The sequence below is a fragment of the Falco peregrinus genome, chromosome 6, assembly GCF_023634155.1.
Source record: "Falco peregrinus isolate bFalPer1 chromosome 6, bFalPer1.pri, whole genome shotgun sequence".
NCBI classification, from domain to species: Eukaryota; Metazoa; Chordata; class Aves; order Falconiformes; family Falconidae; genus Falco; species Falco peregrinus.
This window is the reverse complement of record NC_073726.1, coordinates 88026356-88049908: the sequence shown is the minus strand read 5'-3', so window position 1 is coordinate 88049908 and position 23553 is coordinate 88026356. Positions and strand designations below refer to the sequence as shown.

Genomic DNA, 23553 nt, shown 5'->3' with positions numbered 1-23553 from the left:
TGAGTGGTGTAGGTGCTGTTGTTCCCACTCTGGCATCCTGGTGTTCAGGGGTTTGTGTGTACATCCCAATGGCTTTCTTTTGTGGGAGGGAGCTGGTGCTAGGCACTGCAGAGTCAGGGAGGCATTTTCAGGACCAATGATGCCCATTAGGATGAGCATGTGGTTAAAAGTGACCTTACTGTGGGGCAGGACATGCCCAGTAACCTTTCAAGGAGCCAAAGATACCTAAACGTACCACAACCCCCTATATATGGCAAAAGACCCCCATGCCTGTGGCTCTAGGTTTCTGCTCCTGTTGCTAAAGGGCTGATAATCAACTCAATCCTGCTGGCAGAAGAAGACTAAGAACTTGTGAGACTTTTTCCTTTCTCCCCCATAGTAAGTGAAAATTCATCAGGCTGCCACAGGGACATCCGAGCTCTGAAGGCTGCTGGCAGCGAGGCGGTGTATGTGGACATGCTTTTGCAGGCTTGTGCCTCTTCTGTGGCCTTCCTCACCCATGCCCCTGTTACCGTGTCTTTCAAGAAGATCCTTTCAAGATGAATTACACAAGTACTTCTCAGCCACCTATTCAGTTCTGCCTTTCCTATGCCTTTTCCTCTTCTGCCAACCCCCATCATCTTCCACAGCTGTCACTACCTGTCTCTTCATCAAATATTCCCTATTCCTGTCATTTCTCTCTCCAACCTGCGTGTGCAGCTCTGGTATGTATTGACAAGTACTAATTCCTAGGAATTCCCCACTTTCCAGCCTTTTCTTTAAGTAAATGGACCTGCTCGAAGCTCTCTGTGTCCCTCAGCTAACAGTGGTGCACTGTGCAGCCCAGGATCTCTGTGTGTGATGGAGCGCAGGGTAACTTGCCATCAGGTTTTTGTGGCTTCTTTTAGCTCATCTCAGTACCAACTTTTTTTCTGTAGGCAACTTTGCCCAGCTCACCCTTCTAGTTCCCTGTTCTCCCTGGCTGCCAACAGCATCCTAGCAGGAACCTAACTCTGGCTGTCTCCTTCTCCCAACAACTCTCCACTTAAAAAAAAAAAAAAGAAAGAAAGAAAGAAAGAAAGAAACCAAAATGAACAATCAAAAAACCTACTCACCGTTTTGGGGAAACCTGAAAAGCAGAAGAGATGGCCTGATAGGTACCATCAGGACAGAGTAAAAACCCCTGAAATGTCAGGTGTCTGGTAGAATAGAATAGATTGTTTCAGTTCAAAGGGACCTATAATGATCATCTAGTCCAACCGCCTCACCCATTCAGGCCTGACCAAGTAAAACATGTTATTAAGGGCATTGTCCAAATGTCTTTTAAGCACCGACAGGCTTGGGGGATCGACCACCTCTCTAGGAAGCCTGTACCAGTGTCTTGGCCACCCTCTCAGTAACGAAAGGCTTCCTCATGTCCAGTCTAAACCTCTTCTGGTGCAGCACTGAACCATTCCCAGGTGTCCTATTCCTGAATCCCAGGGAGAAGAGCTCAGCACCTCCCTCTCCACTTCTCTCCAGGGAGCTGTAGAGAGTGATGGGGTCATCCCTCAGCCTCCTTTCTTCCAAACTAGACAAGCCCAAAGTCCCCAGCCGCTCCTCACAGGACATGCCCTCCAGCCCTTTCACCAGCTTCGTTGCCCTCCTCTGGATGCAGTCAAGGACCTGCACATCCTTCTTAAACTGTGGGGCCCAGAACTGCACGCAGCACCCGAGGTCAGGCCTCACCAACACTGAATACAGCGGAATAAGCTCCTCTTTTGACCAGCTGGTTATGCTGTGTTTGATGCACCCCAGGATGTAGTTTGGGGTGATGTCCTGGGGAAGGTGTGATATTTCCCTGGGGAGAGTGTGACAGCTGTGGATGGGTGCCCAGGGCTCTCGGAGCTGTGCTGCAGCTGAGCTGAGCACCAGGCTACCTTCTCACTCCTAGTTCCTTCACCGAGTCATCTTCCCCCTTCAGTCTGTGGCTCCTAGGAAGTCCGTGGACTTCAGGAAAACCAAACCTATTCCCAGGAGAGTTACATTCACTATATGATGCATGTACCTTTCCTGGAAAACTGCAAGGTATCCTCTGAATGAGAAAGGTGGGAAGCCACCAGTTTAGACCATTTAAACTAAGTTACACAAACCCAAAGATCGCAACTCCCAGAAAAGAAATGTCTGCTTTACTCGAACGAGGTGTGAACCAGTAATTTCCCAGTAGGGTAAGCACAGCTTCCACTGTGCAAACAGTGAAGCAGATTAAAGCTGCCCTCAACTTTAATATCGTGCCACAGCCTGAGGGCACTACTGCTGATCTGATTTGGGGACCAGGCAGATCAGAATGGAGCTTGGCTCAGCGAGATCCCTGTTCTCATTTGATATCAAATTGAAGGCAGCCAACAGAGCTGCACCGCACAGCTCGGGGACCCCAGCCAGGACAGCTCCGTCGTGGCTGCTTGGCCACTTGCAAACCACCAGCCAAATGAGAGCCCTCGCAGAAGCCAGGAGTGTCAAGAGCAAATGTCAGTATGTGGATATGTATGTGCATATATATGTATGTATCTATACATACATACATATTCTAACCATGTATATACTTTGTATGTATATACTGACAGAGAGATATCCATGTGATAGTTTATGCCATACGTATAATTTCTCTGCGTGGAGTTGTCAAACGCTTTGCGTGTGCGCACACACTTCTACCCAAACTCTCCAAATACCCTGGACAATTGCAAGACTTCACTGTTTCACTCAAGCTGAAAAGAGTAGCTTCTCCGGCTGTGTGGCTGAGTCAGAATTTCTCCCTGATCAAAGGAAATCCTCCCATACTTCTGCCCGAGGGAAGAATCTGGGGTTTTTTCCTTTCTCCTTCCTCCCCTTCCCCTCTGTCCGTGCCTGGGGCATCAGTGGAGCACGCAGCAGCAGAGGCCACGGGAGGAATGAGCCTTGGAGCAGGTGGTCTCCTCCTCTTTCTTGGTGCAGTGTCTGGCGGTTGGTTGAGATCTGCTCATTGCAAGGAAGGGTCAGTGGACACGTCTCGTCACATAAATGTAAACATCTTTGGATGGCTACAAATGAGGTCACAGCGGGTCTCAGATTGCTTGGGAAATCAAACTTTGCAACCCCTAGGCTCCCTAGCTGATAGGAGGGAGATTTTGGCAGTTGGTATCTTCCATGAACGCAGGGGTTGCAAGAGCTCCTGTGTGGGGAATGGTGAGTTGGAGGAAGAAGGGAAAGGAGAGAAGAGGTAGATGTAGATGCATTTCTCAAACAGCTGGGACAGATGCTGTTCAGTTTTGCAAGTTTTAATAGGAGGAGGAGAGAAAGAACATACTTACCCCTTGTCTGGGTGGATCTGGGCTCTGCGTTCTGCTGCCTGCGCATTAGTACCCATTAGTTTTCCTATACCTCAGTCATCTAACAGACTTCACTGGAGTTCTGGGAGATGGCAGGAGCCTGTGAGCTCCTCTTCTAAGAAATGTGCAGGATCCTTTATCCAAGTTAGTGACAATCTCCTTAGCTCTGCAGGAAAGCACCTTAGCACTGTTCTTCCCTGGAACAGCCAGGCAAAGTGTTTGCATCTCAGTGCCGTGCTTCCAACTTCAAAGTCAGCCGAGGGCTTTATCTCCCTCCCGGCTCTCCATCACAGCACCCCTCTGTGCCAGAGCTGTGGTTTCCATCTCTGCTTTCCTTCATGTTCCCTCAGCCCTGCGACGGTGACCATGCTCAGTGCTCTTTGCCTTCTCTCCCACCGGGGTTATTTGGCTGCTTGTTCTCAAAGTCTTCCCTCGACACCTCAAGGAAAGGTACAAGGCACGCAGCACTACGCAAAGGCAGGTGTCTGCCCTGTGCCCCTCGGACCCTGCTGAGCCTCTCCCCTGCATTTCTCCTTCTTGAACCAGGTCTCTGTCTCTGTCAATCCCTTTACATTCTACAGCGTGACTGGGTGGACAGCTTGAATCCGAAATGAGCTTGCCTGCCCAGCACGATGGGGAAACACCTCTTCTTCCCCGTTGTCACTACTTCCCTCCCGAGGTAACTAATAAATTGCTCTGAGTCTTTAAACGGGCTGTTATTTCTTCCTTCCATCAGCACTCTCTCAGTCTTGACTTGCCGTGCAGCTTCAGCTTCAATGAATTTATTGGCATGACAAGGTACACAGGTGATGCCAAAGTTGACAACTTAATTCATCACATGCTGCTGTCTTTCTCTCATCTGCACTTTTCTGTCACTGCTTCCCTCTTGCCCCCTCCTCAGCTCTCCTTTCTGCCCGTCTGTCTGTCTGTCTGTGTCTGTGTGTCTCTCCCCCCCAACAGCCTCCCCAGGTGATGCTTAGCTATCTCTCACTCAAGGCAGTCTGTCTCTCCTGACAAACGGAGCCATCAATCAGAGGGCTCACCAGAGAGGGAAAGGAATTGGTCTTTACAGCATGTTGGCTGTTTTCTTGCCTTTGCAGCGTGTGTGGGGGTGGGGGTTGAGGGCAACGGTCTTCAGACTGACACAGAAGCCATGTTTGCTTTTGGGTTGTTTTGGGACTCCAGAAGAGCGAGCTGTTGTGTCACAGGGACAGAGGAAAGGAGAAAAGCCCATCAAACCCAAACGTGTATAGGCAGGTAGAAATATCATTTAAGAAGAAATCCAACATCTTGACAAAATCCCCCCAGAGGATAAAGTCTCTGTTAAACAGAGTAGCAAATGATCTCTCCTTCTCACCCCCCCAGTCCCATAATCCTTTGTTGGCATGGCAATTGCCAAAGTATGTAAAGAAAGAGACAGATCCCTCAGCTATCTGTCAGCACTAGATACAATCTACCCAGGACAGTGTGTGTGTGGCATTTAATCCTCCATACATCAAGCATATGCCCAGGATATAGTGTCACACTGTATTTGCGCCGCATCCCTTGTGTCTATTTGTCATGAGTGTCTGCGCCCGATCCGGTGGCAGGTTGATCCATAGTGTGATGCCATCTCAGTTATATCTCTGCTTTTCCTCAGGCTTTGGCAGAGTTTTCATCATTCCGTTCTGATGCAAAGTTTCTTTATTTTTCTTTATCACTCTTTGTACTTTAAGGAAATCATTTTTGCAGGCTCCAGTATATCATGACTATCAGAGTGGAAAGTGTACGAGTGTATTCCTGCCATTCATCAGTATCCCTAACTATATTGATTATACTTGTGTTCCTTTCCAGTTTGCATAATGTTTTGTAGGTCCTGCTTTTTTTTCCTTGGGTTTATGAACGGCAGGGCTGATTCTCTCCTCCCTTGCATTCCCTTTCATGTAAAAGAGTATTTTATCTTTACCACCAGCAACGTAGAATCAGGCCTGTTTCATCTGCCTGTGGATAGGTCTGCCTTGGTTTTGCCCTTCTTGCTGCGCCGAGGAACTTTGCAGCACAACTCATAAGGAACTCCCTTTAACAGCATGAGGATTTGCAGATATTCCTCCCCTGCTCCTCTTTCTCACCTGTTGGAGCTGTAGATGGTAAGGCATCATACCTCTTGTGACACAAGCCAGGTACCAGTCCCTGGGAGTGCCATACATCTTCCATGCCGAAGCTCCCTGTAGAGGAATGAAGGCAGTTAATTAGCATTGATAATATACAGCTGTGGGCTGGCTTCAGCGGCGGTGGGTTGGACGATGTAGATAAGGTGCAGCTGTGGCTGGTTCTGTTAATTGGTTGAGAGCCGATGAAGAGGGAGCAGCAGAGGGAGGAAGAAGTAAGAGGAGAGACAACACGTGCCCTGGATGAGGTGGGATGAGGAGAAGGCAGCAGAGGGACTGTACGAAGAGTGTGCTGGTATGAGGTGGTAAAAGACCTTGTTGCAGCTTGATAGTTTGGAGTGGGCTGTGACAGCTCCCTAAGAGTGAGAAGGGGAACTGATCCTTGGAAAGGTGGAATGACTTACGGTTATAGCACAAGTGTGCAGCAGAACAGTCACTGAACCTGGAGTTCCAGACCTACCAAGTCCTTCACAAAGTCATTCCTTCCTTTGTTTTTTGGTACTGTTGCTTATCCTGTTAATTGTGTTATTACAGATGCTCAGACCTGGATGTGCTGTTACAGCAGAGGGATGTGGCTTATGTTTTTCATTAGACATAGTTTTTTGATTCCCCTGCTGCAGTGGAAGTATTTGTAGTTTTTTGTTAGTGTTATTTGTTGATCAGCAGAGGGGATCAACTCATTCCTCTGCTTCAGCCAGTAGCACTGGATTTCTGGGATCGGGAGTGTTTGCTTGCAGAACCTTAGATGAAAGGTATCTGTAAAGCTGTTGCCCCACTCAACATAAAGGTGCTGGCAACCTTTTCCAGACGTAACTGCATCCTCCTCAATGGACAACATCTACCTATTTCTTCCCAGTTTGATGCTTGCTATTCAAAAACTTCTTACAAAATTTTGCTGCTTCTTTCTTGTAGGCACCCATGTTTATAGCTAACCCTGGGCACTGGAGAGCCAGCCTCCCTCCGGCCTCTTAGACCAACTTGGGTGGGTAATCCTGCTCAGCTCTGGTGGAAACTCAGTACCCAAGGCTCTTGTCCCCTGCTTTTCTCTGCAATCCTAGTGTATAATATGCTAATTACCTCTGTTTGCTAACACTGAGAGACCAGCAAAAAATTCGTCAATTTTGAGGCGGGCGGACATGAACCCCACCGGGGAAAGAGGGAGAGCCAGTGTTTTTATGTGTCCTGATAAAGCTGCAGGCTGTAAGGAATAAACCTCATGCTTGGCAGTCTGGGAGAAATTCTCCTTTAATTGAAATGGCACTGGTAATGTGTTTACAGAGCAAAGCTCTTGGAATCTTTCCCTCTCCTCCCTTGTGGTTGTCTGCATGTATACAGCACATCTCTACCACACGGCAAAGCTTGGAAAAGGAAACAGTGGGAAACTTCCAAGACGTTAAGGTGCTGCTGCACGTGGCTGAACCAAAACAGAGCGTGCTCCTTTGGCAGGGAGTCTTGGACAGCAGAAGCTCTCCCTCGCAGGAAACCTCAGCTCTCGGGTGGTTTGTGGGAAGGAGATCACCACAATCACATCTCAGCTCTAGCCAGCTGCATACTTGGTTCAAAGATACCTTTACTTCAGGAGTACTATATTTGGGTTTTTCCTCTGTTCAGCTGGATCAGACTTGTGTAGGTGAGCAGTGCTGACAGAAGGCACTCTTTGCCCTGAACTCTTTGGCTTTCCCTTCTCAGATGGCTGATGATAACACTCTGGCCTTTAGAAAACACGCTGCTGCAGCTATCACCGAGCCCAGCAACAGCTAACAATTGAAGGTCTCACAGCTGGCATTTCATACCCATGCGTGCTGGGGAAGACCACCATCTGTGGATCCAGCAATAGTGACAGTGCAGGAATGTGCTGAGCAGCCCAAGCTGAAAAAATGTGGAGTTGCACTTTCAGTCTTTTTTGACACACAAAATTTGCGATTTTTGGGGGGATGGGGATTTGTTTCAGGTGCATTTTTGCTTGAAATGTTTTTTGGCGAGGCTTTTGGCATCAGCAGAGGCAGCTGCTCTCTGCTAAGACATTAGTCTTCTGATTGCTGAGCTGACTACTTGGGGAAGCAGCTGTGGTGGCTTGCGTTAGAGATTGTCCATCATTTGCTGAATTGGACAAAGAGAATCCTCTTGCTGGGGAAACAGCAGTGTTTTCTTACCAGATGGGTGCTAGGCCATGAGTTAGACAGTTATAGATCAAGGGCAGCGTACAGTACTTTCCACCCTTCTGCAGATCTGTGTACTGAACGCAAGAGTGAATTCTATACAAAGCATGTAGAGGTCTGAGTATGGGATGATTAGCTTTGTTCTTTATACTTTGGACCAGAAGCAAACCCACCATGTCCAAAATGCAATGGTAGCTTTCTGCTCCCCTAGAAGCCCGAAAGCACTCTTGAAAGGTGGTTACATCAGGCTGTCCCACTCCATTTTGCTGGTTCCAATGTGTAAGGAAGAAAAGCCTGCTAATGAAGGATGTTTTACATGTACCACGTGTGTTTGATTTGAGAGGCTTTTGACTGAGAAGCTGTCTGGCTCAGCTGAAACGGAGCCAGGTCCTTGGGGATGTGGGTGTGCACAAGTCAGGGCATTGTCATCACTGCCCTGTGGCTTATCGCAGAGGCTGTGGGATCAGCCATGGGCAGCCAAAGGAATCTGAGAGCAGGACTGGGAGAAAGCTGCCTTTTCTTTTCAGCCTGTATATGGATGTCCATCGCGTGGTTCATGAAGTTTGTTCTGTTGATTGTATCGTCTGTCCCTAATGAGCTGAACATAAGTGATGGCCCAAGATCTGAAAGCAAACAGAAAAACTAACAAAAACTTCAGCTCCGTTTCTTCTGCATGTAAAGCTATGATGGATAATAGAATCTTCATCCAGAATGGGGCGTTAGCTGAAATGAACTTCCTCCCCTGCTTGCCTAATCAGGAAAATCCCAGTCATCTTCCTAACATATAGAGAGCCTCTCTGAACCTGTACCTCTTGCCCTGGCATAGGCTTTTTTTCTGTGCTTTCTTCTCATAACTGTCCAGTGCTCCCTAGTCTACTTCTCAAAGAAGGAGTTAACAGGAAGGACTGCTGGGACTCGGCTAAAAACACATAATCTTGCTTTTTGCTCTGAACTGCCTAATAAAGCCTCCCTGTTCTGGCTGCCATGCTTCCTTGAAGCCATCACCCATTCTTGTTGTATAAGAATTTGTCCAAAGGCCGCTAACATCAGAGGAGGAGCTCCCTGGGCTCTGAACCAAGCCCTAGAAAGGCTGCATAATAGGACTCAGCTGCATATCATGTACATCCAACGTGCTTAAGGTTTCTATGAAAAAGTTTTTCTTAACAAAATCCTTAGAGATGTCTTTGGAGGACCTAGACACTAAGGACAACTTTTCTCACAGAATTTCTCTTCCGGTTTGGCTGATTATATCTGCAGGAGGAAAAAAAAATAATTGTATTGTTTCAGTCCCATAAGTGAATACTTCCCCCATTTGAAAAATGGTTTAAGGGAATATTTGAGCACACTTGAAACAAAGACTAGAACTGTGTACATCTGCAGTCCTTAAAGTGTTTGGGATTAGGCGTTATTCCAAGGGTTAATCCCTGGGGATTAGCATGGCAAGCACTTCTGTTGTTGTTTACACGTGTCTGGTGAAGAAGCTGTGTTTCCACAGCAGGACTCTCTAGCAGGTTTAGCCATAAAGCTCTTGCAGTCAGTTTTACAAGTGGAAAGAACCGGAGCAACAAGAATGGCAAATGCACAGAGCTGTCCTTAAAAGAGATGAACCGCAGATAAGTGGTTCACTGCAGTCCCCGCATAAATTTGATATGTTAATAGAAAAGAAAAAAGATGTTTTGTGGCAAAGAACCTATACTTCATATCCAGAGATCCAAATCTGGCGGTAAGGGGACGCCTGGCTTGGGCTTTGTGCTTTCCTTTACACGCTGGGCACGGGACTGCGCACTTGTCCTCCTGGGCTGCATGAGAACCCACAAACATGGATTGGTGATCTTGTGCCTGGAGAAAGGGGGACACACACCGAAAAGGCAGGTGTGGGCGAAATGCTGTCAGCACGGGGCCAAGGCTGGGGCTCAGGCTTGGAGCTGAAACTGCTTTAGGGGGAAAGGCTGGCGTCGGGGGTTAAAGCTGAGATGCTGCCTAGGAGCAGGAGTGAGATTGCTTTTATCCCTGTCCCACAAGGTCACCTGAGCGCACTGAAAGCCAAGGCTGGCTTGAGAACTTAAACTACTCAGTTCTCTCTGTTCCTCTCTTGGTCAGGAAGTGAAATAACTTCTCTCCTGAAAATTTCATGGCGACAAGTTTTTTTAAAAAAATCAAACCAGTGGGAATATGTTTAAGCAATAGAGGCCAATTCTGTTCTGACTTTTCCAACAGTTCATGAACAGGACAGACCAACAGATTTACACTCCATGCTGCTCTCTGCTACGAAACAATGTACTGGAAGAGTTCCCCATGCAATTTTATGTGGAAAAATAGTCCAGACACTTAACTGTCTATTGGGTGAGGCAGAGCCTTCCTTTGGACAAAACGGTTTGGCTTGTCAGCTCTTCCTCTCAAAGGCGGCGAGCTCTGAGACACTACCCAGCTCAGCAAACTGGGAGGGCTTTCCACATGGCTTTGATTTACAGCATCCTGCCCGATCCTGTGCTCCCAGTCAGCGCGAGACGTGCAGTCCCCATCTGGATGGAAGTAATTTCCTGTGCGGCGTCTCCGTGGGCGAGGCTCAGCTGCACGATGGGGGAAGCCTGCCAAGATGCAAGGGCCAAGCCAGCAGCCCCCGTACCTCCTGCAGCCCCTGCGCCTCCTGCAGCCCCACCTCTCCTGGCATCAGCAGTGATCTGCCACATGCCTGGGTTGGGAAGGGCAGGTCTCAAGTGGTTTCCATGCTCTGACTGGGATAGACCCTTCCCTAGAGGCCACTGGGGATGGATGTGGCAAGGCACCCGCTTTCAGACAATAGAAAGAAGCGATTTTTACACCTTGTAAAAACACTGTAGTGTATTTTGAGAGGTTTTTGGTTCCCAGGGGATTAACAAACAAAACCAAGCCTTCAGTGTTTGCCCCTACTTCACCAGAAGCTTTAATGCCAGGAAAGGCACTGGCAGGGTGAAAGAAGCCTAGCAGAGCAGGAGGTCAGAAGGATGTTTCGGAGTCTACTCTCTTTAACTTCAAACCGTAAAAAACACGTCTTGGGTCTCATGTTGCATTTTGCCTGTAAAGTGCTTCAGAAACATTAGCATGCCGCATCCCAAAGGGTGTCTGGCTTTTACTTCCCAGCCCTCAGCTTGCTCCCTTTGCGGACCTAAGCAGCAACAAGCTGTTTCTTGTTACGGTTGTAAAGAGCTGTGATTAGCCTGCTGCACACATAAGAGGGAAATTAAACCATTTAGTTGTGTTTAGCAGCTCAGCCCCTTCTTCAGGTCCTCTCTCCCCACTAAACACTTTAACTAAACAATGACTAATGAGGCCAATTTGCTGTCAATTAATTGCCCCAGGAAAGGACCCCTAATTGTGTTGAGCAAGGTGGCAACTCTAAAGCATTCAAGGGCCATATGATGGTCAGCATCCCCCCTACCTCTGCCTTGGGGCTTATTAGCATCTTTGCGTTTGTTGCAAAGTGCTGTTAATTGGGAGCTGGGGACAAGGAAATGAGAACTCTCGAGGCTAATTGATAGGCACCTGCGGAGGGCTTTAGTGCCTGCAAAGTTCCTTTGACTTTGGAGAGAAGTCCTGATGTTTTCTTTTTGCCCTGAAAGCAGGGGCTCCTGTGGATTAGTGGGTGGGAGTCTTAATTTTCTCCAGCAGATGGGGGTCCTACTTGCCAATAGAGAGGAAGGTAAATAGGCTGGAGGAAGCAACTAACTAATGAGGATATATGGAAGGGGTTGTGGTGACTTTCTTTATTTGTATCCAAGGTGCCCTTCTTGGGGCAAGCCGTTAGAGCACTTAAATGAAGTTTATGGGCTTTCTTAGGAATTTTCAGTACTGTTTGCCTCTGCGTCTTGGAGGGATTAAATAGCTTTTGCTGCATTGTACATCTGTAGACTGGGAGTAAGAGTTCTATTATTTCTTTAATGTATTTTGTGACTTAAAAATACCTGACTGTTAAGCAGACTTGTAATTTCAGATTGGGAAGTAGCTGCCCCACAGTGTAAGACTGTATCTAATGGTCCTAAGCAAAGCTCCGTTTGCCCAAAGGGAGCAGTCAGACCATCTGACTGTGACCCTCATGTGAGTGTGTTTACAGGGCTCAGAGCCACCTTCCAACTCTGTCTCCACATCCCTCTGTTCACATTTTTCATCCCGACAATTCAAGTTCCTAGTCCCGTGCTTCCTGCCCTTGTCTCACAACCCCACCCTCCTCCTCCTGGTGTGAATCACTATGACAGCAGAGTGCAACCCGTGCAGGAGCCAGACACCACCTGTAGGTACCGCTTCTGCTAAGCAGTGGCTCCTATTCCTGCTACTTTGTGCCTGTGCTGTGTGTGGATGCTCTGATCAAAAGGCAGGTGTTTGAACTGTTCGGGAGCTGTAGCACGGCCAGTTCCAGTACAAAGACAGGAGAAGACCTCTAGAAGCATTGCTGGTTATAACCTTCAGCAAGGGTGGCCTTGATGCTTTCTCGTTCCATCCTCTGTGGCACTCCTGGAAAGGAGCTGCCTTCCTGGATGTTACCTCGCACCTCTTAGCCACTGGGCTGACTCATGTACTGGGAGATTAGGGGTGTAGCACCACCGTTTGCCTGCTTCCACAGCCCTGAATGATAAAGCCGATCCAGCCTGCCTACACGATCCCAAGTAATATCTCAGGAGGAGTGTTGAGCTCTGAAGGGGTTTGGTCATAAAAGGCAAGGATAACAACAGCAGATGTTTGTGTGTTCTCTTGTTTGTGGTTTTCTTGCTGCCTCCTGCATGCAGCCCCTGGTTTGTAATAACTGCTGTAGTGGGTGTTTTTGAGACATGGTAATGTTTTGTGGAAACAAATCACTTGCTTTCATCTCGAGAGCAACAGTGATTGCGCTGGGGGAGTGTGCTCTATTTTTCATGTCTCAGTCTTTCTTATTATTTAAATTAATGTGAGTTGCAGTTGTCATGAAAGTGAAGGATTGACGGCAATTAACTAGAACAGGCTTGGTGCAAGCAGGTTCTGTGCAAGCCTGTCCTACCTAGCTCTGTCACTGTGTCTTGCCTGGGACTTGAATTCCTGCACCACCTCTGCCTTTGCACCCCTGATGTTCTGCAGCTCCCCCTCCTTCCAGCTCTCCCAGCCCAGGGCACCCTACAGCATCTCTGCCCTTGTTCTGCTCCTGCCCATGCGAGCTGCTCAAGGAGAATGGGTACTGGTTACTCTGCGGTTTGTTATTTGCTGTCAGTGACATGCAAGATGAGATGCTGAGCTGGCATCAGGCTTGTCCTGTAGATGTGAAATGTAGAAGAAAGAAATACTTGAGTTCCAAGCCATTCTTCTCTGAGCTCATTTCCATCTCTCTAGAACCTCTCCGTGGCGTGGGTAGGGCATCCTACCACTCTGGGGACGAAGCAGTGGGGTGCTACACTGCGCTCCCTTTTATGCCGGTCTCTGCTCCCCACCCTGTCCACGGGGATCCTAAGCACTGGCGAATGGACACCCCTGTCACATTTAAACTGAAAGGAAGGAAAAAATCTGGCCATTTTATCTTTTTCAGCAGTACCAGAGAGGCTGGCAGTGTTTTCCCGTTGGCCCTGGAGCCAGAAGTGTCCAGGAGCAGCCTGGTCTCCCCTGGAGGGACAAGTTGTTAGGCAGAATATGAAAATGCCTGAAAGCGCTGTTTAACTGTAGTGCTTCCCCTGTGGTGGGTCCGCAGGCTGTGGTTTTGCCTGTGCTAATGGTTCGGAGAGCCCGGACACGGGAGAGTTCTCCAGCTGAGCTCAACAAGAGGCGGCTGGGTGAAAGAAGGCTGTGACACCCACAAGATCCTGGTCCTGGGAGGTTTTATTCTCAGCAGTCCTTCTTCCAGCCGTCTGGGAACTGTGAAAACGTAGCACAATCCACAATGGGCAAAAATAATAAGGTCAAAGCTTTTCATTTTAAGACTGTCCTAAAAAGGTGTGTGCAAAGTAATGACAAGTGCCAAGGAGGCAATGCTAACTGTTGCTGGTGCTGACAGTTTTGGCATTTTAACATGCTGGCTTGACACCCTGAAAATTAAAAGTCTCTGACTTTTTATCTGAGTGAAATTAATGTCCACTAAGATCCAGTCATTTTTAATGCTAGCTGGCTTTGGAGCCTAAGCAGACAAAGCAAACCAAATGTTACGTTCACGGGGAAATTATTTCCTGCCCTGTTCCCCCTCCTCTCAGCCTTTCCTTGCCCTCTGACTAGGGTGGCAGCTGAAAGGAACCAGCCATTATACTCCTGACATGATTTCAGCTTTGGATGCCCTTTTCTGCCTCGTCTGAAAAAGCGGTAAGCCTGATATGACCATCTGGACACATGCTCCTCCTCTTGGGCATTTGGTTGGCATGGTCAGATCTGTTTGTATTTGCTGATTTTACTTGATCCTTTGCAAACTAAAATGACTTGACGGCACTGGGAAGTGGCAGGGTACACATGTCCTAACTGCAACTCTGCTGCTCATGCCCCGTAGCAGCTTTCTCCGCTCTCTCCTCAACCATTCTGGCTGGCATTGCACCATTCTACCAAGAGCTCAGACTGCTCTGCACTTATTTGAGCTTGAACTTAGTTCTGCTTGGTTTGTGGCGTGGCTTTTTTCCCTGATGTAAATGTTAACTCCTTGAGGTTAAGATAAAATCCCCAAAATGTGGTCTAGCCACTGGTTTTGCTCCTGGGGTGTGCTTACCCATGTTCGCCAGCACACCATGGAGAATCTGTGCCAAGGACACTCTGAGGTCACCATCGCCGTGTCCCCTGATGGAGCAGCCTGGACATAACTCTTGCACATATAGCCTCCGCTGTTCTTTCCTCCTCTGTCCTCCCCAGTGCGTGGTGGTCTCAGATCTGAAACACGGTACGTACTACAGGTAGCCGTGCTGCTACAGGACTGAGGCGGCCTTCCAAGTTGCTTTGTTCCCTGTAGTAGGAGTAGCGGTTTTGATTTCTGCACCAGAACTTCCAGGGCTTTCCCAGCCTGCAGCTCTGCTGGCTGGAGCGATGGGTCTGTCTGTCCTAGACTGTGAGACGTGGGGCTCCTCTCATCCAGTAGGACAGAAAGGAGAAGGAGAAAGTGCTTCGCTTACTTCCCAGGATCGCTGTGTGATTGCTGTTTTGTACGGCCAGGCATTGGCTGTGCAGAATGGGGGTGTGATACGGGGGGGGGAGGCACAAAATGGGCAGTGAAGCTCTCATGTACCCCTCAATACGGTGGGATCAAATTCTTTGACAACATCAGCGTTCTCCAGCAATGTTTATTTTTGTTCTGTTGTGTTGTTTCCTACCTCTTCCTACATGTGCAGACACACTTGCGATGGCTCATGATGCGTCACCGGCGTAAAATGTACCAGGGCTTGTGTTTGTGAGGAGATTTTGCTTTGAGAGGAAGAGGCTGATTTTCTGCTGTGCTTTGCTTTACCTACTATTGTGCTGCTAGGGAGATGTGCCTACTCTGAAATTCCTTCTCCCCAGGGATGGGAATCCTGGAGCAGTCAGTTTTTCCCCCAACATGCTTTGATCTGGTTGCTTCACCATGAGCGGATCAGCTGTCAGTTCTAGCTCTTGTGCAGCAAACCAGCTTCCAAGGTCCCTTCTCCTTTCTTCCTGGTGCCTGTTAGAGCAGGTTGCTGAGGGCCTCATCCAGGCAAATGTTGCGTATCTCCAGGGATGGAGTTTCCACCACCTCTCTGGGGAACCTGTTCCTGGTTTTGACCTCCCCAAAGTAAAAGCTTTTTTCTAATTTTGAGTCAGAATTTTCCCCACATTGCAGCTTGTGTCTGCTGCTTTTCCCTGGTCATTGCACGCCTCTGAGGAAAGCCTGCCTCTGTCTTCTATGCACCTTCTCACTAGCTATTTGTAGAAGGCAATAACGATCTCTCCTCAGCCTTCTCTTCTTCAGGCTGAACAGACCCAGCTCTCTTAGGTCCTCCTGGTACGTCATGGTCACATGCTGTAGCCCTCTGACCATCTTGGGAGCCCTCCAGTCGACTTGCTCCAGTATGTCAATGGCCTTGTACTGGGGAGCCCAAAACTGGTGTCGTGCTTCAGGTGCTGTCTAACAACCACCATATAAAGGGACATAATCACTTCCCTCCACTTGTGGGGCTGCACTCCTGCTGGTACAACACGGGATGCTTGGTCTTTGCTGCAAGGGCTTACTGCTAAGTCATGCTGAACCTGCTGGACCCCTGCATCTCCTGGACCGCTTGAGCCCAGTACTTTCACCTTCCCAGCAACAATCAGAGTGGTTGAAGTCCCTCACCAGGGACTGTGATTGTGAGGCTTCTTCCATCTCTCTAAAGCAGTCTTTGTCCACTGCCTCTTCTTAAAGGCTTGGTAGCAGATACCGCCCAACAGGGGTGACACTGTGATATCCTCTGGTCCTTATGCCTAAGCTCCCAGTGAGTTCACCGCCCAGAGCTGGGTGCACTCCAGCCACTCCTCTGCAGAGAGTGCACCTCATCTCCTTGCCTTTCCAGCCTGTCTCCATCCTGCACGGCACTGCCGGGCCTGAGAGCTGTCCCACCACAGCTCTGTCTTCTCAATGCATTTATAGCACTGCAAATCTGCACGAACATCTAATGCCTCCTATCTTTTCACCCTGATACTTGCATTGGTGCAACAGGCATTTGAGATGGGCCCCCAGGGATCCTGCTTCCACAAGGGGAGTGCAAAAGCCTTCCCTGTTCTGTTGGCCCCCAGCTGCTTCCTCGCTGCCCTCTGTGCTGCCACTTCTTCCCAGATTGTGGCAACGCTTCCCCGGTGTGCCCAGTTTAAATTCCTCCTTGCCTGGCTGAGTGAGCCTGTCAGGAGAGATGTCTGCCTCACTTCATCCCACAGGTCCCGTTCCTGCTTGGGATCCCCTGTCCTTCCAAGGGGGTCCCGTGGTCATAGATGCTGAAGCATTGCCTATGTGTTTGGTCACTACAGAGAGGGGCTAATGAGCTGTAGGTTGTAAACAATATTCCAACGAATCCAGCAACACAGCTGGAAGTGGTGAGTTGCTTTCTTCAGGCTTCATTGCCTTTCCCCACCTAGCTGGTAGGCTGCTTTGCCTCAAAACGACCATCAGCCACTCCTGCCAAAGAGGGGGAAGGCGAGGGGGGGGGGCTGCTGTCTGTTTACTCTGTGGTAAGCAAAGCAGAAAATGATGTTGTTTCATTCCTCGCTACACACAAATTCAGAAGCTGAAAATATATTTTAAAAAAATAAATTAGAAGATTCCTTTTTAGTCAAACTCCCTCACCACCTCCAGGGTGTGAAGCATGGAAGCAAGACATGGGTGTGAGAGAGGAGAGACTGCAACAGCCTGGTCTTCTGGGTGGCCAATAATTGGCATCCTGCACACCTGGAAGTAGCTGTTCAGGTCCCAGCATGGTCACTTTGGTCCCATGACACAAACTCAGCTTGGAAGGTCTTTAAGGAGCCTGAATACCTGAGCTGCAGCTGGTGCTGTGACTCTTTAAAGACCCTGCCATGCTTTTGGTGCTGTGTCATGTGAGGCGCCGTCAGCCAGAAGCTGCCTACTGTGGGCAGCCCACGGGGATCCCTCTTGGCTGCAAGATGTTGCAGAAACCTTCCTGCTGTCACTGTGGTGCCTTCCCTCACCAAATTCACATTAGCCGCGGCGTGCATCCCCACTTCTCAACGGCAGCCACAACAGAAATAAGCTTAGCAGCGCTCCGATTCGATCCCCAGTGAGCGTTTGGTTACGTGGGCAGCAGAGCAGCTCCAGCATAGCATGGGCTCTGTCTGCCCCAGGGAAGCAGCGATAACCCATACACCCTCTGAGCCAGTGCCTTGAGGCCCAGCACCCTGCAGGAGGAGGCAGAACTGTGGCTGGGACTGTTTGGAGTATTAGTTACCTGGGACAGTGCTTGGAGCCTGCCCACTCCTTCTGTGCAGCCTTGGAGCACTCGGGCAAGTTCTTAGGGGTTGTTTTATGAAGACCCCCAAACCTGTCTAAACACAAAGCATCGCAGTTGCAGCAAAGGCCGTTTCTACCTGCAGATCCTTAAAACAGCAATACATATTATTCTGACATAAATTCAGAAACCCAGGTCGCAATGAGGAGCGCAGCCTGTGAAAGGAGTCTGTGGCTGCCCCTGGTTAATGGGTGGGTGGGTTAATGAGACACAGGCTGCCCTCCAGGAGTCTGGGTAACAAGGTCCAACTTTCTTTTGTCTTCACAGTTCCACCAAAGATCTCCAATATCTCCTCGGACATCACCGTGAATGAGGGCAGCAACGTGACCCTGGTTTGCATGGCAAATGGGCGTCCTGAGCCTGTCATCACCTGGAGGCACCTCACCCCAACAGGTAAGAGTCTCAACTGGAGTAAACTGTGCTGGTGATTTGTGAACTGTACAGTAGTTTCCTTCTCTTCCAACATTAATAGAAAATGTCCGTAGCAATACAGGCAGCTGTAAAAAAGTGGCAAGAATCTTAAATGTACTGTAAGCCTGTTTTGCAGTGATTTCCCAGGCATGATAACCAAGTTGTCCTAGAGAACAAATTAAATTACTTCAGTAGATGCTCTACAGAATTGGACCTGTTATTCTGCTGAGTTTTGGTCTTCATCTAGTTGTGCCCATCTCTGCTGCTGGTAATGCACAGCACAGTGGTAGAGACAAAACACTGCTGGTGCCAGAGAGAGGGGAAAGGATTTCTGGTTAGATATTACATAGAAGATGTTCGTTCTGTAAACCATGGAATTTGCTTCCCACTGATTTGCCTTAAAAGCGAGAGGCAAGCAGTGGCACAGGTGATTTCATATTACTCTCCACTTTGGCAGACAGCCTTCCTGTGTCTTGTGAGGTGAGTAAAGAAGGCATGTGAGCTGCAAGATGAGTGAAGAGCAGAGTGCAGACGGAATAAAGGAGAACTCACCAGCTTTGTTCTGCTATCTAACTGTGCCTTACACACTCAGGGATGTGGCAAGCTTGGAAAGGAGTCCTTTCAGTAGTCAGACTCCATGGGGTTAGCAGCTTGGGTTGCAAGGAAACCTTCACCCCCTAAAGATTTATCAGTAAGACGGAAACAAGAAGTAGGTTTCTCTTGTATAATGTCCGTTGAGGAGAGAAGAACTCTTTACCTGATTTCTTTTGCTGTCAGATATTCTTTCATCTAATATGCATGAAGAAAGCATTGACTATATGTGAATAGTCTTCTGTGATACTTCCATATATACAAAGGGTTAAAGAGGGTTTGTGGCAGGCAGAGTACAAGCTTTCTGCATGTGCTACAGACGGCCAAGCTATCTACTGCAATTCAGCAGCCAGAAAAGGGCAGGACATTGCAGAAAGAAGGTTGGAGAGAGAGAAAGGTAGAGTGACACACTGGAACAGAGCTCAGTCCAAGGGCTGCATCCAGAAGCCCCTGGATTTGGGGCCCGTGGTTCAGATTGGGGTTACTCAGATTTCCTGTCTCATCCCTTCAGCCAAACCAAAGTCCTCCTGAGCATTCATGTATATGAAAGCCAGATACGCAGTTTGTGTTTCTGGCCCATTTATTGCAATACCAAAAGAAGGAAGACTGGGAAAGGCTGCCAGGAAGAGGTGGGAGCAGAGCTGATGAGGGGAACATACTCTGTGGTGTTATCTTCACTACCTGACTTTCCTCTTAAGCTATTTTCAGCATTAAGCAGCACTGTGCCATTTGCATATATAGGGAAGTAGAACCTGGGGTTTCTTAACCTTTAATCTGTATCTAGAACCTTCTAGCTCTGGCATTTCTGCTCTTAAGCTTTTTCATCTCAAAGCTTCCATCTTACTGCTGCATCATCTTTCAGTCCTGCATCAAATTATTTCTTGTACTGAAGCAGGAGACACTCCCTAGCTATTCTGCCCAGCATTGTCCAAGGTGAGGGTGTTGCAACGATGCTGGCTTAAATCTTCATGAAAACTAAGGGCTGGTACACGAGGTGCATTGTTCAGAGCCGTAATAAGAAGATTCTTGTCCTGAATCATCACTTTGGCTGCACGTTTGTGCTTTGTGCTGTTTTTTCCAGTTGTACCACCTACTCTGTTGTATCAGACAAAGACTTCTTTTCTCCCTTTTACAAAGGCTCCTCAGAGCAAATCTTCATTCTGGCTATCCCCTCTGGTGAGCAACAGGACTGGGGAATCCCGTCCGTGCTATGATTCCAGGGGCAGTTTTCCAGCGTGCCCCTTCATGCTTTTTCTCGCGTGCTGTGTGTCTCAGAGGTGTTGCCTTGTTAGCATCCCTCAGCACCATCTCACTGACTCCCTTCCAATCCATCCTCAGTCCCCCCTCTACAGCGAAGCCTGCCAAGCACCCCCTTCCTAACTGACTAGAGCGAGGGATGAAGGGCAGGCGGTCCCCAGTCTGTCACCTCCATGTCTCACTGCTTGTTGTTCTCTCTCTTTTCCCCCATCTCAACCCATCTGCTATCTTTTATGGGTACAGAGGAACTGCTTTCACACAGACATCAGGTCTTTGAGTAGCATGTAACCCAATAAAGCACTTGTCCCAAAATGGGGGACAGAAGGGCTTCTTTTAAATGTTTTCCTTGAGGCTGACAGTTAATATAAATTCCAAATCTATTCCAGAGCCGCTGCAGTTAGAAACACGTCTTATCTTGGAATCTCCCTTTTCCAGAACTGTAAGGCATTTTGGCTCCATTTATGCTAGTTTTGAAGACATCTGCTATGTATCAAAGAGCTATTTTAGATCATTGTAAAAGTTCCTAAAATACATCTTTCTCCTTGGATTTTTTTTTTTTTTTTTTTTTTTTTTGTGTGGTTAAACTCGTGACTGCAGAACTGGAAGAATGAACGTTATTGAGCTTGTGTAGGAGGCTTTGAATGGACAGGTTGTGAAATTAAACCAGCATTGGGGGGCGAGAGGGCCATATTACTTTTCCTTTGTGTACTCTCCTCAAGGAGTTCATTAGTGAATTTGTCTGCTGCTTCTTTCACTCATTGACTTTGTCAATAGGGTTTGTTGGCTAATTACCTGAGTTAGGACCACAGAAATGATTTATTTCTTGTTGGCTGGGAAGTGGAAGATGCAAATGCAAGAGGAAAGCAGTGTTGCTACTTAGGCAAAGAAGGCAGGGATGCATGTGATAGTTCATTTAAATGCTGCTGGGCCTCGGGAGCGATTGTAGCCCACTCATCTGCCTATCTGGGAAGTTAAAAAAATTGCTTTACAAAATGCTATATTGCTTCCTTTGCTGGTCCTTCGGTGAGCAGCTGAACTAGGCATTTTTCTCGCATCAGCTCTAAGTCTCCAAGGCCTGAAGAGATCCATAGGAAAAAAAATCTCCTTACCCTGTGAGATAGCTAAAGCGTGGCTGTGGTGGTTGACTGTAGCGCTGACACCTGGGAGAAAGGCCAGTAAGGGGAAAAATAGTAATTCCAGTAGCAAATGACAATACAGATCAGCTTTAATTTACTGAAAGCAGAAATGCCATTCCTTGGGATGACGCAAGTCCTTGCTCTCCCATTCCTCTTCAGACGATTGACCGATTGCATTTAGACAGAGCAGGTGGAGAGGGTCAGCCGGACCCTTCCCTTCCTTATTGGACAGGCCGTTACGCTGAGGACGTTGGCAGCCTGCTCGGGCTGGTTGTGGGTAGCGTGATAGGCATTGCCTGGGAGCACAAAGAGCTCCGTCAGCCCTTCTCCTCCAGCCAGCAGAGCTGTCTTCTGGGACCACTGACCTGCAGGTTCCAGCAGCAGGCCAGCACCTCCCTGCTCCTATCCGATCACTTTCCTGTGATTCAGGACACAGCTGGGGGCTTATTAAGCTTGCTGTGCTCCATGACTTCTGCCATCCCAGTTTGTAATGGTAAGCCATGGAAAAGAGCGTAGCAGCCCTCTGAACTGGATTTGTCAGGAAACCGTGATTTGTTCAGGTGGAGTGGGGATGAGTATCAATGATTTCTGATGCAGACTACGTGAGTTAGCAGTTGTCAGCATTAAAAATATTTCACTTGGGGATGGGCTGCAGTCTCTCATCTCTTGAAAGGTACAAACCCCAGACTCTCCCCTCTGTGACTTCCTACAAAGAGTGGGTGTTACTCTATATTGCTTCTCCTTCATATTAACTCATAACTTACACAATCCGTGGCCCACAAAGGTATAGATTATTTTTTCCACACTGAACGCGGTCGCATCAAATTTCCAGTAATTGCACCACAGCCTGGACAGGGTCCCAGCCCAGGGCCACATACCGTTCATCACGCCGACACGTTCTGTGTGGGCTACCACAGGCAGCCTACCCATCTGTGGCTAGTTATGTTAGGAGGTGCTCTGTTTTTGCTGCACCATGCACCGAGATAACAACTAACAGAGCCAAGAAAAGAATCCAGTAAGATCGTTTAGACATGATAGGCAATGAGCTTTTCAGCTCATCTTAGTTTTAGTTCACGTCTTTCTTGACTTATGTTTATTCAGGCTAATGCGACTTCTCCCTCCTCATAAGCTGCTGAGATCGCAGTCCAGAGGCTTTATCATTTATCATTCCTCATCTCTCCATCTTATTCAGAGCCACGCTAGATGCCTGGTTGACTGAGGAAGAGCTTCCTGGGAAAAATAAAGATTCATGTATGTTCATATTCTTATTGATAAACTCCCTCTCAGCAGAAGCCCTAAATACGGGCCCCATGTGAACTGGCTTAGCAACAATATGAACACGGACAGTCGCATTACCAGAGGTTTCACTGCCCATCCTTTTGTCCTGGATGGGCAGACAAACACAGAAGGCAAAGGCAGCTCCTGTCCTGAGGAGCTTGTACTCAAGCTGATAGGAACAGTCCCATTCATGTTTCTGCTTCTTTCAACCACAAGGCTGAAACCTTCCTGAGGGCCTTGCTCATGGGTGCTGTGGTCAGGGCCATGGGGTTGGTACCCATGTGTGGTGGCAGCCTGAGAGGTGGTGGCAGGGGGACAAAGCACTATTGATCCCTGTGGGGCTCAGCTCAAGGTTGAACAATTGAGGCTTTTACTGGTTGTGCATAACCAGCTGAGGTGCAAACAATTCAGTTTTCCTAGAGCAGCTACAGAGCATGAAACCTGTGTAAAATCACCAGGTATCTCATCCCTGATCCAACTTCCCAGCCTCAGCCCAGCAAGGCCGTTTGATAAAGAATAGTCTGGATTCTCCTAAATTCCACCTGACAGTCGGAAGATACCCACTTTGGCTCAGAGAAGGAGCTTGGTTATTACAGTGGTAATCACAGCATAAAACCCAGTCTAGAGCAAAGCAGATAAGTATTGATTGCAACACCCAAGTTTCATGTCACAGCATAAAATGAAAGGAGATGGGAAGGCTTGTCAAATATGCCAGTCTGATTCTCCCTAGAGGGTGCTAGAAATTCTCATTGAGTCTTAGAGAATTTACCATAGCCTGGGAAGTTTAGAAGGGATAGAGAATACAGAAGAGTGCCTGCATGCTCTGTGTAATTGAGATGGTATACATATAATATGTTTATAAACAGCTGTAGAACTCATTGCCATGGAAAGTTTATTTAAAGACGAGAACTTGGCAAGACTCAAACAGTTTGTGTGTTCCTGAGGATAATGTGAACAAATCTGGATATTCTTGTTATTCACAACAAAAATACTGAAAAGGATGTTAAACCTCATGCTTTGGGGCTCAGTTACTAGAGATCAGGATGAGACCTAAACTGAAAGAGACAGATGATCTCACACCCCTGCTCACTCGTATCTTCCCGCAGTGCATGCTGTTCTCCTCATGGGGCTGAACACTGAACGTGAGGGAAGCAGAGAGGTCTCTGGAAGCATGAGATCTAAGAAGGCCGTATGATTCACATGGACAACTTTGATCATTGTGTTCTCTGCTGGTTTGCTTCCCATTATGTCTAAGTCCAAAGCCTCATTACTGTGCTTTGTCTGGCACAGGAGAAGCCAGTTTATGCCCAAAGAAGATAACAAACAGAAAACCC

At 48.1% G+C, this 23553-nt stretch overlaps 1 protein-coding gene across 5 annotated transcripts in view; it reads left to right on the top strand.

The window, feature by feature from the left end:
• Positions 1 to 23553, top strand: part of LSAMP (limbic system associated membrane protein) — a 314354-nt gene that overhangs the window by 184213 nt on the left and 106588 nt on the right. For all 5 annotated transcript variants that reach the window (XM_027789958.2, XM_027789956.2, XM_027789959.2 and 2 more), the window contains one exon: positions 17814 to 17939. In XM_027789958.2, the coding sequence (XP_027645759.1) occupies positions 17814 to 17939 (126 nt within the window). The remainder of the gene's footprint in view (positions 1 to 17813; positions 17940 to 23553) is intronic.